The 14,570-nt window shown below is 37.2% G+C and overlaps 1 protein-coding gene across 2 annotated transcripts in view; it reads right to left on the bottom strand.

Annotated features, from left to right (window-relative positions):
• Tmprss11d (transmembrane serine protease 11D) overlaps nucleotides 1–14,570 on the bottom strand; it is a 62,061-nt gene that overhangs the window by 14,082 nt on the left and 33,409 nt on the right. Inside the window, exons 3-7 of one of the 2 annotated variants that reach the window (NM_001033652.2) lie at nucleotides 13,616–13,734; nucleotides 11,993–12,060; nucleotides 5,113–5,267; nucleotides 1,452–1,490; nucleotides 87–264 (exon numbers count right to left, since the gene is read on the bottom strand). In NM_001033652.2, the coding sequence (NP_001028824.2) occupies nucleotides 87–264; nucleotides 1,452–1,490; nucleotides 5,113–5,267; nucleotides 11,993–12,060; nucleotides 13,616–13,734 (559 nt within the window). Of the gene's footprint in view, nucleotides 1–86; nucleotides 265–1,451; nucleotides 1,580–5,112; nucleotides 5,268–11,992; nucleotides 12,061–13,615; nucleotides 13,735–14,570 lie in introns of those variants that run through there. The other variant, NM_022630.2, reaches the window with a different exon arrangement.

Here is a 14,570-nt window from a genome sequence, read left to right as displayed (position 1 = left end):
TGTTTAGTCATACGTGTTATGGGTGGAGTCACCATGTATCTTTCTTTCTTAATTATTCCTACATGGATGAGTAGCTATGGCCTCACCTTCTGAAGCAGTGAGCGGCTGTCAGGACCCACAAGTTACTGATCAGGGTACCTCCACAGTGGTGGACATTGTTGAGCTGTAGACTGACTTGCCAGGGCCAGTCACCTGTCTCAGCTTGAGTGCCTCCAATGATTCTCTCTTCTGACAGTGTTATAAGGTCTGGACGTGCTCCACATTCTAACAGCAGCAGCAGCAGCAGCAGCAACAACAACAACAACATCTTCATCATCATCATCATCATCATCATCATCATCATCATCATCATCAACAACATCAACAGCACAAACATGCCGGCAAGCTGGTGGTTGTTCCCATGTAGAAAATTACTGTGGAGATTCTCTATCATAAAACTATATTTAAATATCTTAAGAAACCTACAAACATTTTAATGCCAGAAGGTGAAATGGGTTGGGGTGGCTTTGTTTGTTCAGTTCTTCTCAACCCAAAATCTTACATGACAGTTTTTCTCATGTCTAGTTTAATATTTATTAGTAATGCTAGAGGTATATCATGAATCATAATTTCTATTGCTATTGGCAATAGGTTGCTAACCCTAGACAAGTGCGTTCTTACAAATTTCCCAATAAAGGAGATTTAAGTAGACTTCCATTAAGAACATACACGGCTATGGTCTCCTTTTCCTGCTTTCTCCAAATAAATTCCCTAGCAATTATCTTATTACAATTTTGTTCAAAATAATCATAGATTAAACACAGAACTGAATTGAAAATATAGCGGAGTGGAGTCTCACTCAAAAACCTTTTACGTATCTAAGTTAAATCAGAAATCCAAGAACCTGGAACTAACTTCTAAGTACATTTGGCTGATCTGAGAAGTAAAGTTCATTGTTTCTAGAAATTCTATGCCTGTCCTCCTAGCCCGAGAATATATCTGGGCTGACACTGGCACACGATGACTTTCCCTTGAGGTTATAGGCCTTCAACTGACAAGACATCTATAATTTATTACCTTATAATTAGCCCAAATCCACAACAAAGCAAGCCATTTTGGTGGTTTGCAAAAGCTACATGAGTTTTGCCATCAAATGTAATTTACAGGTCTAAGGAAACATTGCTTTAGAACAACAGGAACAAAGCTTTTCAGAACAGCCAAGAAAATTGGCAGGAGTTTGATGCCGAGTGCCAAGTGGATTGCCCTCAACTTCCCTTCCATTCTTCTTTCCTAGGAGAAAGAATTGCTTAAACATTGTTCCACCGACCAGAGTGGAGTGCAGTGCCTGCTTTCAAGAAGAGCCCTCTGGAGTGAACTCAGAATGAAGGCACCAACTTGACTAATATGGCCTTGTCAGGGAGCTCAAAATCCTTATAATTTAATAGGTAATTTAAAATAATTTAAAAACTTACCTTGAGTCAAAACATTTTCTGTATCCTGGTCAGTGAGTGCTAGCGTTAAGAAAGAAAGCACGAGAAGAAGATCAACAAAACAGAAGCTGAAACTCATTTCACCCTGATTTCATGAAGCTCAGTGACGAGACAACCAGAGACGTGGTCACAGGGAGGGTTTGCTGAAATTCAGATTCCCAGGCTCCACCTCGAGCTTTTGGAAATAACCTGAGTCATGCGCCCTAGAAATCTCTCTTTGCAACTTCATTGCAGTGTGTCCTTGTACTCAAACGGTTGAAGTTGTGCTTACAGGCTTCATGAAATACTTAACAGACTTCTCTGCTCCAAAAGTCATTCATTTCTCTTGGCAAAAGAAGGCTTAAGCAGGCCTTAGGGTAGAGCATGCTATCTTATAGAAGAGGCCATTTGTTCATTATTCAAATACACCTGCGAGTAGACATTGGTATATGTGCATATTACTTTAGTATTGCTATGTTATGTGTTGTTTCTTCAATAGTGAACAAAAACAAGGTGTCTCTTAACACATTATTTACAGGGAGATGTTAACCAAAATATCATTCAAATGGAAAGTTAGGTGGAGAAAAGGCTAACAATAGCTAGAGGGTGACAGATGCCATCATGAAGGACATAACATTTGCACTACACTTTGAAACTCTTAAGGAAGGGCTCATGAGGACAAGAACGGAAAGGGCAGCCTAAATGGAAGGTAAAAATAGCAGCAGTGTTCCCGGATGTCAGATGTGTGTTATGAAATAATAGTCAGTAGCAGGGTTGTTGGGAGTGCCAGAAAAGCCAACATCAGCGTCACATAGTCTGTGTGCCCTATTTCCAGGTCTCCACTCACAACAGTCTCTAAGGCAGGTCTAACCGTCCTTTCAACCTCAGCATGAACATGCTTTATCAGAAACTTGCTACCTATATTTCCTCCCTTAGTAAGAGATACCCTATCTATAGGCAGTTAGAGATGGATGAAAATCTTCCTTCTCTTATTCTCATCCCTTTGAATGAACGTCATCCACTTTGCTGCTCTCTACTCTGGTTGTCTGACATTTGTACAGTTAGACTAACTTCAAACGGATTTCCTAAATTGCTATTTTATCAGAGCGATGCTGTCTAAAATGATGTCTAAAGATTGCATTCTGCCAAACTTTAAAATTTTTATCGGACAGCCTTCTTATTTTCAATAAGATGAGACCACGCTTCCTAAGACCACGCTTTCATGGTCTCGAAAACTGGTTTATGCGAAATTATTTCCAGCTACAAGTTTCACAAGGTTTGTGTGCTTCGTGTACTTTTGCCAGCATCAGTAGGACCAAGTCATCCTGTTGGAAGCAGGAAAAGCTAACAAAATCAACTGATAGCTTTTCTTCCTTCTTTGAACAATAAACACTTGAGTTTTAATCCTAACTGCCAGCATAGGAACTCTGACTCTGGCTCCTAATGGAGGCAGCAAAATTACCTATAGGATATCCATCAGCTTCTTGTTCCATTGCTTTTTCAAAGCATGGTGATTCTTGAAGTACTCGGATTTTCCACCCTTCTCTCTTTCTCAGGCCAAGTTCCTTCTTCCCATATCTGAGGATGGGCAGGTCCTTCTCATGTCTGTGAGTCCATCTGTTCTCCAGTCTCTTTCTTTTCTAGATCCCTATAGCAGTCGCTATCTTTACACGGTGTAGGCTTGACCTGGTGGACTCTTTCTCTTGCTTCATTTTTTTTTTCATGTTTTGAAAAATAATCCAGGGCCTTATGCTTACTATAGAAGTGCACTCAACTCTATACTGACTCTGTATATATGCTCTCAATTATCAAGTCCGATCATTAACTTCCAGTTAGGATTTTTCCTTCCTTCCTTCATTTCTTTCTTCCTTTTCTTTTTCCGTTTCTTTTCTTTCTTTCTTTTTTTTTTGCTGCTTCTGGGAAGTTAGAAAATGCTATTCATTTGCAAAATTTCCCAGCATGCTACCAAATAAATAGCAAATACCCAAGAAACTCTTTGGAAATATATCTTTTTTTTTTAATCTTTATTAACTTGGGTATTTCTTATTTACATTTCGATTGTTATTCCCCTTCCAGGTTTCTGGGCCAACATCCCCCTAACCCCTCCCCCTCTCCTTCTATATGGGTGTTCCCCTCCCCATCCACCCCCCATTGCCGCCCTTCCCCCAACAATCACGTTCACTGGGGGTTCAGTCTTGGCAGGATCAAGGGCTTCCCCTTCCACTGGTGCTCTTACTAGGCTATTCATTGCTACCAATGCGGTTGGTGGAAATATGTCTTAATGTGTAGGAGAAGAGGTGATTTTTTCTTAGACCTGGTATATGGGTAATTACAGTCAGAAACAGGGAAGCATGGTGCTGGAGCAGTACCTAGGGCCGTGGTTCCCACATTCCTAATGCTGTCAACCTTTAATATAGTTCCTCGTTCTGTGACACCCCCAACACACAAATTTTTGTTGCTACTTCATAACTGTGATTTTCCTACTTTATGAGTCATAATGTAAACATCTGTGTTTTCTGATGGTCTTAAGTGACCCCTGTGAGAAAGGAGCACTGGAGCTCCAAAGGGATCGCCACCTTAGTTGGAAGAGGAGAAGAGAGTTACAGAAAGGGAAATAGAGGTATGCAGAGAGCTTTGAGGGCTGATCTTTGTCAGTCTAATGCAGTGATTATTTTCCAATAAGCAAGACTTCTAACACTTTAACAAGTAGTACTGTTGTAATAGGTATATACTAGACCAGGGTTGGAACTATGAAAACCCTTTTGATCTTGAGCTCAATGTGAAATCTGACTTGTGACAATAAGTAATGCAGGCAGAGCCAAAGAGATGTCTGTTATTACATATTCATTTCTTTAAGTCATGTAACAATTATTTATTGATTATTACATATCAAATTCTGGGTAATAGGAAAATAGTGTAAATAAAACTGATATGTTAATTACCATTGTTGTTATAGAAAACAGTCTGGAGATTTTTAAGAAAGACTAAAAATACAACTACCATATGATCCAACTGTCTTCTGCTGGGTAAATATCTAAAGGAATCAAAATCAGTTGTCAAAGTGATGCCTGAACTTTTTTCATAATAAGTTCTATAGAATTAGAATATTAAAAAGTTATTTTCGTATTTTTTCTTTAGCAGGTTGGAGACATCAGTCAGGGATTATGATTTTAATTTTTATAAAATTTTTATAATTTTTCAAATGAAGCCTTGAGTTCTTTTAGATCCCAACCTCTAAAGTTCACTGCTATTGGAAAAGCCTTAAAGAACTACCTAATCAATTTCAGAAAGAAAATGTGTAAGTTTTCTTTGCCATGTTCTCTCATTCTATATAGGACTCAAAACAGAATAGAAACAGATATGTTAAAACAAGTTAAAATATATTGCCCTGGTGTGAACACTAGGAAATAGATCTCTTCCCATGTTGAAATTACAATGTCTAAGGAAAAAAATCAAAATTTTAGAACAATTATAGCTAGTAAAAAGTAAAAAAAAAGTTGCATGTTCTATATTAGAGAGCTGTCTATAATATTTAGAATTGTAATACACTTTTGAAAGGTCAATTACAAAGAGTGAGGTGAGTCTCATTTTATTAATATGTGAACTTGAATGAGTGAGATTGAAAGATGTATTAAAACGAAGAGGCATAAGACATGGTACTTGCATGTTATCTCATTCGAAGGGGCTATTTCCAAGTTCCCAGAGCTGCTGAGTCTTTGTAGCACAGATTGGATTCTGGTTTTCATTGCCTTTTTGTTGTTACGCTTACTAGATCGAAATTTCATGACAACATCCGCAACCACACCACTCCCTTCTTTTCTGTAATTCATAAGAGACCTTTTGAGTAATTTTGTACTGCTTATATACTCCTCTTGATTAAACGATTTTAAAGGAATTCATGTGAGAACATATTTACATAATAGCATACACACAATGGTATATCATAATACTCCCTCTCAAATTTGATTTTTAACACAAATCACTGTGGTCACCATACAGTATAGCTGGCTTTTGAAGTCAGAATGCTGCCACCAGGTGACTTTTTGCAAACTGTTTAAGTCTTTTCATACACTGTGTCCAAAAATCTTACTGTTTCAAGTGGGTTTTCATGAAGAGTATATGGATAAATTGATGTAGAACTTTCGGAAAGAATGCATGGAAAACACTAAGTGCACTGTAACCACTATCAGCCTCAAATTGAGAAAATATTTACTGTCTTAAACACACTTAAAAATTGATAAGGTATCACGTTTGTGTGATTGATGGCACCAAGTTAATTTTATGTTACATAGACCCGTTTATCTGACCATGACAAGTTTGTAGCCATATATTAATATTTTATTTATGTCTTGATTGACCACAGAGACACATTCCTCATAATGAACTTGATGATATCAAACTATAGATAAACTCTGCTTTATTTCATGCCAATAACAGCCAAAGCAGCAGCAATGCTGACCGTGTCCTAAACAGAAGGTTTAGTTATAGTTAAAGATAAAGTTATTGGGTAAACAGAAGCCTAAGTCCAGAATTCCTCAGGAAGTTTGTAAGGTAGATTTGTGTATACCAAGAAAACCACTAACTGTAGAGGGCCGCAATAACATTCGCCACCACTAGATGGCGCTGGCTTCCACTGCGCCCCACGTGGAAGGCCAGGATAGCCTCCGCCATTACAAGATGGCGCTAGCCTTCGCCGCGCCAGCCGACTCCCTTTCAGGAAGTTATCTGTGTGCGCATGTGCAAGAGTGCCTTCGTGCCAGGTCTTTGCCCACTCCGGGGCGTGCCTTATGAGATCATGGGTAAACAACCAATCAGGTGTGGATGCGCCGCGCTAGGATGTATATAAGCGCACCATGTTGGCGCGCCGAGGCTTCTCCTTAAGATTAAAATAAGAGTTTGGTCGCAGCAAGGATTTCTATGTCCCCGCGTGTTTCTTGCCGGCGAGAGGTCGCGCGTGGGACATCTAACCTTCTTTATCTACCCAAAAGTTCAACTTTCTTGGGCAAGCATGTTTACCTCAAACAAATTATATCAGCTCAAAGACTCCTATCCCACTGACTATCAAAAATATTGGATTGATTTCCTGACAAGTTCCTGTACTTTGTTTCCCAGACACATTTGACAGTTTGATCTTGTCCCCTACAGCTTTCTTTCTACCCACAGAGTGGTCCAGTTTGGTGGTTTCATTGTGCCCTTGGTTACAAATAATTGACATCACGAGCCATCCCCTACATCTGGTGCAGGCTTCTGTGCTGTCTAGCATTATATCAACTTGACCCAAGCTGTAGTCATATAAGAGGAGGAAACTTTGATTAAGAAAATACCTCCATAATATCAGGCTTTAGGCAAGCCTGTAGAATATTTTCTTAATGGGTGATTAATGGAGGAGGGCCCAGCCTATTGTAGGTCATGCCATCCTGGCTGGGGGTCCAGGGTTCTATAAGAAAGCCATGAAGAGCAAGCCAGTAAGCAATATCTTTCCATGTCTTCTGCATCAGTTCCTGTCTCCAGGTTCCTGCCTGTTTGAGTGCCTGTCCTGGATTCCTTCAATGCTCAACAGTGATGTGGAAGCATAATCCAGATAAATCCTTTCCTCTTCAGGCTGCTTTTGGTTATTGTGTTTCTAGGACAGTTTGTCTGTTTTTTTTAAAAAAAAGAGTCCAAATTTGTCTTGATGTTTCTTATATCCTTCTTGGTTTCCTCCTTCCAACTCAACTGCCAGTTCAAATGACAGACTCACTATCTGTCCCAGGAACTAATTTAATACTTTTAAGAACATGTACAAAATATTTCATGGCGCTTGGTACTACTCTGTTTCAATAAATTAGCTGTGGTGAAATTTCACTGTGGTCACTCTCAACAGTTGGGCAGTTTAAATGGAGCAGTAGACACTCAACAATTACAATTTATGTGATGCTAAACCTGAGCAATTTTGAAATGTTGTACAAATGTTAGATAAAATGGTACAGATTTATATTTCAGATTCAAAACTGAGTCTGCATGCTAGTGAGGAAAAACTAGTTATAAGAAAACAATTTATTGTCTCCAGCTCCGAAAAAAAGAACCAAAAAAAAAAAAAAGAAAGAAAACAATTTATTATGTTATATATGCTAGAATGTTCAGTAGCCTTCCATTTAACAAAAATGAAAGAGCTGGAAGTGGGGTCTTAGGTGAGTGCAAAATAGGAGTTAGCATTGATATTTTAAACAACTGAACTCCAGTATAAACATGAAACAAGTAAGAAAAGGTCCTACTCATCATAAAGAAAAGTTTGATCTCTTTACAAGGCTCAATTATGAATGGGATGAAAAGATTTTTCTATATAATTTGAAAAAAAAAACGAGCCTGGCTTTATGATATTTGCATGTGTGTTGATGCTAGCTATTTATTCTCAGAATCTTTAAGGCATTCTCAAGCTAAAACAACAACCACAACCAGAACCAGAACCACAACACGACCACCACCACCACAACAAAAGAACCCCTTGAAATGTTCCACACAGTGTATTTGAAGTGATTAATATACAAGAAAAATTATAAATATAAGAAAAATATAAGATTTTACCCCCTCAAAAAATCAGATAAGTGGAGTGTTGTGGTTCATGCTTTTAATCACAATACTCTGAAAGTTGAGGCAGGGGAATTGAATTAGCCTGAGGCCATCCTGGGCTTCAACAGTAAGACATCATCTCAACAAGTCAAAAGAGAGCAAAGTAACAAAAAGACCAGGTAAAGCTTTTAGGATAGAAAGCATCCTCACTGAAGTGATAGCTTTACTCCTTCCTCATTTACAGAGGATGTTGGTCAAAACTAAAGAAATTCAGGTAATTGAAAAAGTGGGTATGAAGAGGTTGCAGAGTCTAACAACAGCTAAAGCAACAGATAAATGTTGAAAATGTTTAGAACCCTTTTATATATCAATTATGGATACATTTGTATGATAAATCTATAGGAGTATGCATGAGAATGAAAATATTTTTCATTCACTATCCAGTCTATCCAATACTACTTTAAGGGCTCATCTGGAATCACGTTATTTTTTGATATCCTTTATGATCTTATTTAGGCATGTAGCATTCTTATTTTTATTGCTATTACTCCTCAGAGGCTTCCTACTGTCAGTGCTGGTCCTCCTCCCTGTGTTCTATCTGACAGTATAGGGATTCTTTAAAACATCTGTGTGTGTTCATTTTGGTGGACATACACGTATGTGGATGCCCTAGGTTCACCTCAGATGTTGTTAGAGCCATCTAGTGTTTGAGACAGGGTCTCTTATTGGCATGGTGTGCTTAGAATGAGAAGCCTAAACACCAGGATCCTTCTATCTCTTCCTTCCTATCCTGGGATTAAAGGATTTGGCAACATGCCCATTTTTTAAAAAATCAAAAAACAAAAAACACATGGATTCTAGAAAATGGAACTCAGTTTCTCATGCTTTCATGGCGAGCTGTTTACCAACTGGGCTACCTCACCAGTTGTGATCCTTCAAAATTCATTGACCACACCCCTTCCTTGCAATGACTTTCTACGTCATTCAGAATAAACTCTTCAATCCTTTAATCTGTCCAACAAGGCCTGTGTGATCTCATTTCTGTCTATGTTTCTGATCACCTTTAACTCCATTGTAACCTTATAGGTAGTATCCTTTCTGTTTGTTGACTCCATACATGTTACCATGTGAAAGGTTGTTATTTTCAAAGTTCATCTATATTGTTTATGTATTTCTGCTCAAATATCATTTCATCATAGAAGGCTTCTTAATCTCATATAATCTTCAGTCCTGCACTGGTTATTTTTCTCTATGAAACATATTACATCGGACCCAGGTCTGTGCTTTTTTTGTTGTTCCTTATCAGCTGACCTCCCTCCTAGGGAATATGTTCCCCATCAAAATTGAAACCCAGATTTGTCCTTTGCTAAATTCACTTTCTATACCTAGAACCAAATCTACTGTCTGACACATGGTAAGCACTTCTGAAATAGTCATTTAACCTTGAGAACTATGGGTAAAAGAAGCAGTAGAGTTGGTGGTGAGTGGAGTAGAATTGAGATTGTACCACATTGGCAGGTTTTGATTTCTTGAAAAAAGTAGTAAAATGTTGAATTTGATAAATATGAATGATTGATACAGGCATTGAACAAATATTTTATGTACTTTACTAAAATACCTTGGGGGAAGGAGCAGTGAAAGTTGATCTGAGATTTTAAACACAGGATATGGGTAAATGAGGTGCATTAAGTATATTGCTTATTACCTGTGTTCTGATGGCTTAATATTTTGGAACGTTTCATTCTTGGAGAACATGACTCCTAGGGTTAGCAAAATTTATGATGGTAGAAAACCATGAACCATTTAGCATGGTTTTCAAGTGAAAACACACCAACTAGAGTCTTCACCTTCAAATAACTCCCATCTTTGACATTCATTTAAACTTGAAACCACTGTTTGCCACCTTAATAATCCTGTACTAGGTACAAGTGACTGGGGTAGAGCCCTTTACCTTTAGCCTTCAATGCTCTAGAGTTCTTAAAACTAGGAAGAAAAATTTAATTACTTTTTGATATACATATTCTTGATAAATATGTGCATAAAAGATATACATCTACTATGTTTGTGTGTATAATTTGTATATGCTTATATCAGGACTCATTTATAAATATATAACTACATATCTATTGTATTTTAGCATTCCCTTATTTAAATATGCAAATATTCATATTTATTTAATAAACATATAAGTATGTATATTTATATGTAAATAAATATAAACATACACATCAAACTTCTCAATATAATAATGGTAAAGTATTGACATTAGAATAGTTTTAATTAAGGAAATGGAATGCTTGGTTTTTTCCTTCAAACAATGTTTATGTTTGATATATTCAGTGGAGCAAGAATAGTGGTTAAAAAAATGCATTTGGAAACTGTTACAGTCCAATATGGAGAAGGATGGTTACATTACATTAAAAGTTATGGAGTTAGGAGGTATTTCAGTAATCAAAGTTGAAGACTAGGCAACTGGGTATGTGGACCTGAGGGCGGGCAAGTCAAGAATTGAAGATGACTCCCAGATCTTTTTCATAAGCAACTAGTTGATGGTGATGCCAAAGACTGGGATGGACAATACTAGGAGACTAATACACTTGACTGAGATGGTTTCACAGGTACAGATCTCTGTATAGTAATGTTCTCTAAAAAATATCGTTACATTTGTTCACTTCTGTGGATGAAAAATACGGTTGTATCATGTCAGAGATACAAGTTCAAGACTAATCAACAGATAATCAATAGAGAACCTGAAACCAGTGAAAGGAGAGACTGTAAACTGTGATATGTGGCTCACACTGCACACTCATGTTCAACACACGAGGAACATACTAGAGCTAGCAAAGAAAAGAGAGAAGATATCTAGATAGATAACAGAAAAATCATGGCTGTGTAGAGTCCTAAGAACCAAGGCATGATAGTCCATCAGCAAGCCAACAATGCCAAATGGTGCTTAGAGGTCCAAGAGTAGAACTAAAGTGATTTCTCTGGATTTCATGATTTGGATGCTGTTGATGGAATTGGCCAGAACACCTTGTACTTTAGAGTGTGACCAGAAGTTGGACAACAGTGGGGTAGCAGCAAGTTAGAAGTTAACAGAAGGAAAGGAAAGGCTTTTGCATCTTCTCCTTCCAGTGTTGGCTTAAAATTCAGAACTTTACAAGTTAGTACACACCCAAGGTACCCAAAGGAATACATGTGGAACAGGTAAAAATGTGTTCTGTACTCTTCTCATACTTTCTTCCTTATCCTCTAATTCCTCGTTAAAACTCAATGTAACCAACCCTTTCCCTTTTTTGAGATGTTAACAATGCTTGACATTGATGGTAAATTCATAATATCTTTGCATATCGATGAATTTTCATGGCATTTGAAGAATTGAGCAATGTGGGCATTGAAGACAGTTCTGGAACTATTACTCAGTGTGACTATTTTCATTGAAAAGCCTGTTTTATCACACTATGTAGATACTTACATAGTAACTAAGGCATGAGTTGCAGATTCCCACAAAGCATGTATGCTACCACTCCTATTATTACTCAATGGCAGAGTTGTCATGGAGTTTGTTACAATACCTTCCTTTTATTATAACATTCTAGGAAGTCAAAACTTACTTTTAGTGTTGGCATGCTGTACTGATCTTGCATGAATACCTCCCAAGTATTGTACAATTCAAGGAGACATTGTTTACATGGACTGCACTATGATATCTAATGGATTTACACAGTAGCATGGCCCCGTTACTGTCCCCTTCATTCTCAGCTTTTCCCCTTCCCTTTCTTCCTTCTCCCATTAAGAATTAAGTGGTATGGTTATTTATATCAATAGCAGAATCAATACAGCTTTTTACCTTGTCTTCTAAGCTGCCTCATTTTCTCAATATTTTCCTATTATTAGAACAATTGCATGAATGTGTCACAGCCACAGTACAAAGAGAAGGCAAATATTCTAAATTATGACTTTGCAAATATAGCTTTTGGTAAGGTTTCACTTACCTCAGTTTGACAACATGTGTCCTGATAAACTCACTTCGTAGATTTGATTCTCGAAATGCATCAGTAATCTGTAGAAAGAAAACGGGAAAACAATCTCACTGTAATTGCAGTCTCTTTATTTCATTCTGACATCTGTGACATGGAGCTTCTATAACGTGAGGTAGAAATCTATCAGGTGAGGTCATCTCAGTCTTGACACAGATAGTATAGGGCCAATGTAGGCAGATGATGCAACCTTCTGATGTGGTTTCTATTTTGCAGCCATTAAGCACAGATGATCTGGAAAGGGAGTGCTTTTAATACGAGTCACTCCTGATATATGATTTGGGAGCTGTGAGTCAGGTAGTTGGGAACACGACTCAAGCCACTTGGGGAATCCTTTCATACAACTTCTGATATGCGTGTGGTACATGACTGTGTTTTGAATAGATGAAATAAAAATTAGGGTAAAACTAATTAGAAGGACTAGTGATGAGATATCTGAAGGGGAGGAAGAAGCCGTATACTTCATCAGAGATCCCTGCAGTACAGGGTCAATTATATTGTGATTTCAAAACAGAGAATAGATGGCTTTCACTTATAACACGAGGCTGTACCCTTGTGTATACAACACAAGAATATAGAAATGAGGAATTAGGCATGTGCTGAAAATTATATTATTCTGGGATTTGATACCAAGTTTTTCAGAATCATGTTTATTAACTGCTCAAGTTATCAGACTATTCAAATGAATTCATTTTTATATTCATTTCATTTTATACCCTGTTTTATTGCTGTTTTTATAACATTGGGAAAAATCAAGTAAACAAGGAAGAGGAAAGGATTTTGTGTTTTCCTCATGACTGACATTTCCAACAACCCTTTCATGTTATAGAATACTCTAGAATCATCTCCAGTTATATTCATGAATTTTAAGGGCTAATATGAATTATATCACTTAAGAAAATTCCAACACATCAAAACATAAGTGATCATCATTATACTAGCAATTTAGTAGGTCATTTAAATGCATTACAAATAGAATTAAAGTATAATTCTCACATTTTTTTGGTGTTTTGAACAGACACACTGTTGTAGCTGCTTGTGTGTTCTATAAATCACCTTTTCCAGTTTACATTAGTTGACAGCTACAGTGCTTCCTGTTATCTGTGAGGTTAGTAGCAGAGATGATGTTTTGAGGTCTTCTTTACTGTCTATTATCATATTATAATATACAATATTATACAATCATATAATATACAAGAAGTTATACAATCCCACTTTCTTGAAATTCAAAGATTCAGAAAGCTCAGTGTTCAAGGAAGAAAGGAAATAATGTTTTTGAGCATCTGAATGATCTACTATAACACTGGTCTGCAGGTGCACTGCATGTGTGTGTGTGTGTGTGTGTGTGTGTGTGTGTGTGTGAGTGTATGTCTTTATGTGTGCACTTCATTTCTCTTTTCTGAAGAGGAAACAGAGAGGAAATGTAGCTGGGCAAGAGGAGAGGTCAGGTCGAGGTTAGGGGGGTAGAAGCATGGAAACTGTTGTCTGGATGTATGGCATGAGAGAAGAATCTCATTTGCTTTCAATAAAATGATAAAAAATACAATAAAAACATTAAAGAGACAAGCATTAACGTACCATAGACTCGATTCTTTCACTCAAGGTTCTGTATTCATGCGTAGCTGGTGAGTTTAAAGCTTCAGTATAGTCAACATTTAGGATATGAAAGTTGCTATGATAAAAGTAAGCTCTCTTGTCTGGAGAGGAAAGGAAAACATGTGTACTTTAATGTTCCTAAGTAGATTAATTTTTACTTTACAGAGTATTGAGAAGTTATACAATTAAAATAGTATTCCTTAAACAAAAGAAAAATCACATATAATATAAACACAACACAGCTATTTTCTTTTGGGTTTTCAAAAGATTGACGAAGCTAAGATAGTTAAGGTTAAAAAAAATCAGACTAGTGTGATTGGTACCTTCAAAGTTGTATAGAAATATTATAATTTATTAGTAGTGCATCTAAATAATCTATCAATTTCCTCATTCAGTAATCATTAATAGATAGCTATAATAGATGATTGTTCATTCAGTAGTAAGTAGGAATTCAAATAATCAAATAGGTTTTTTTCTCTTTTTCTTTTACTGGATATTTTATTCTTTTTTCTTAGATTTTTTTTATTTACATTAAGAATGTTATCCCCTTTCCCAGTTTTCCCTCCAGAAATCCCCTATCCCATCTTTCCTCCCTCTGCTTCTATGAGGGTGCTCCCCCAACAAACCCATTCACTCTCTCCCACCTCCTTACACTGGCATTCCCAGTGGTATAGCTGGGTCCTCAGGTAGTACTATGTCTAATTTTTTTGAGAAACCTTTAGACTGATTTCCAGAGTGGATGTACCAGCTTGCAATCCCACCAGCAATGGAGGAGTGTTCCTCTCTCTTCACATCCTTGCCAGCATCTGATGTCATGGGAGTTTTTGATCTTAGACATTTTGACTGGTGTGAGGTGGAATCTCAGGGTTGTTTTGATTTGCATTTCCCTGATGGATAAGGATGCTGAACATTTCTTTAGGTGCTTCATGGCCACTCG

Source organism: Rattus norvegicus, chromosome 14, assembly GCF_036323735.1.
Source record: "Rattus norvegicus strain BN/NHsdMcwi chromosome 14, GRCr8, whole genome shotgun sequence".
Classification (NCBI taxonomy): domain Eukaryota; kingdom Metazoa; phylum Chordata; class Mammalia; order Rodentia; family Muridae; genus Rattus; species Rattus norvegicus.
This window is presented reverse-complemented; position numbering and strand designations above follow the sequence as displayed.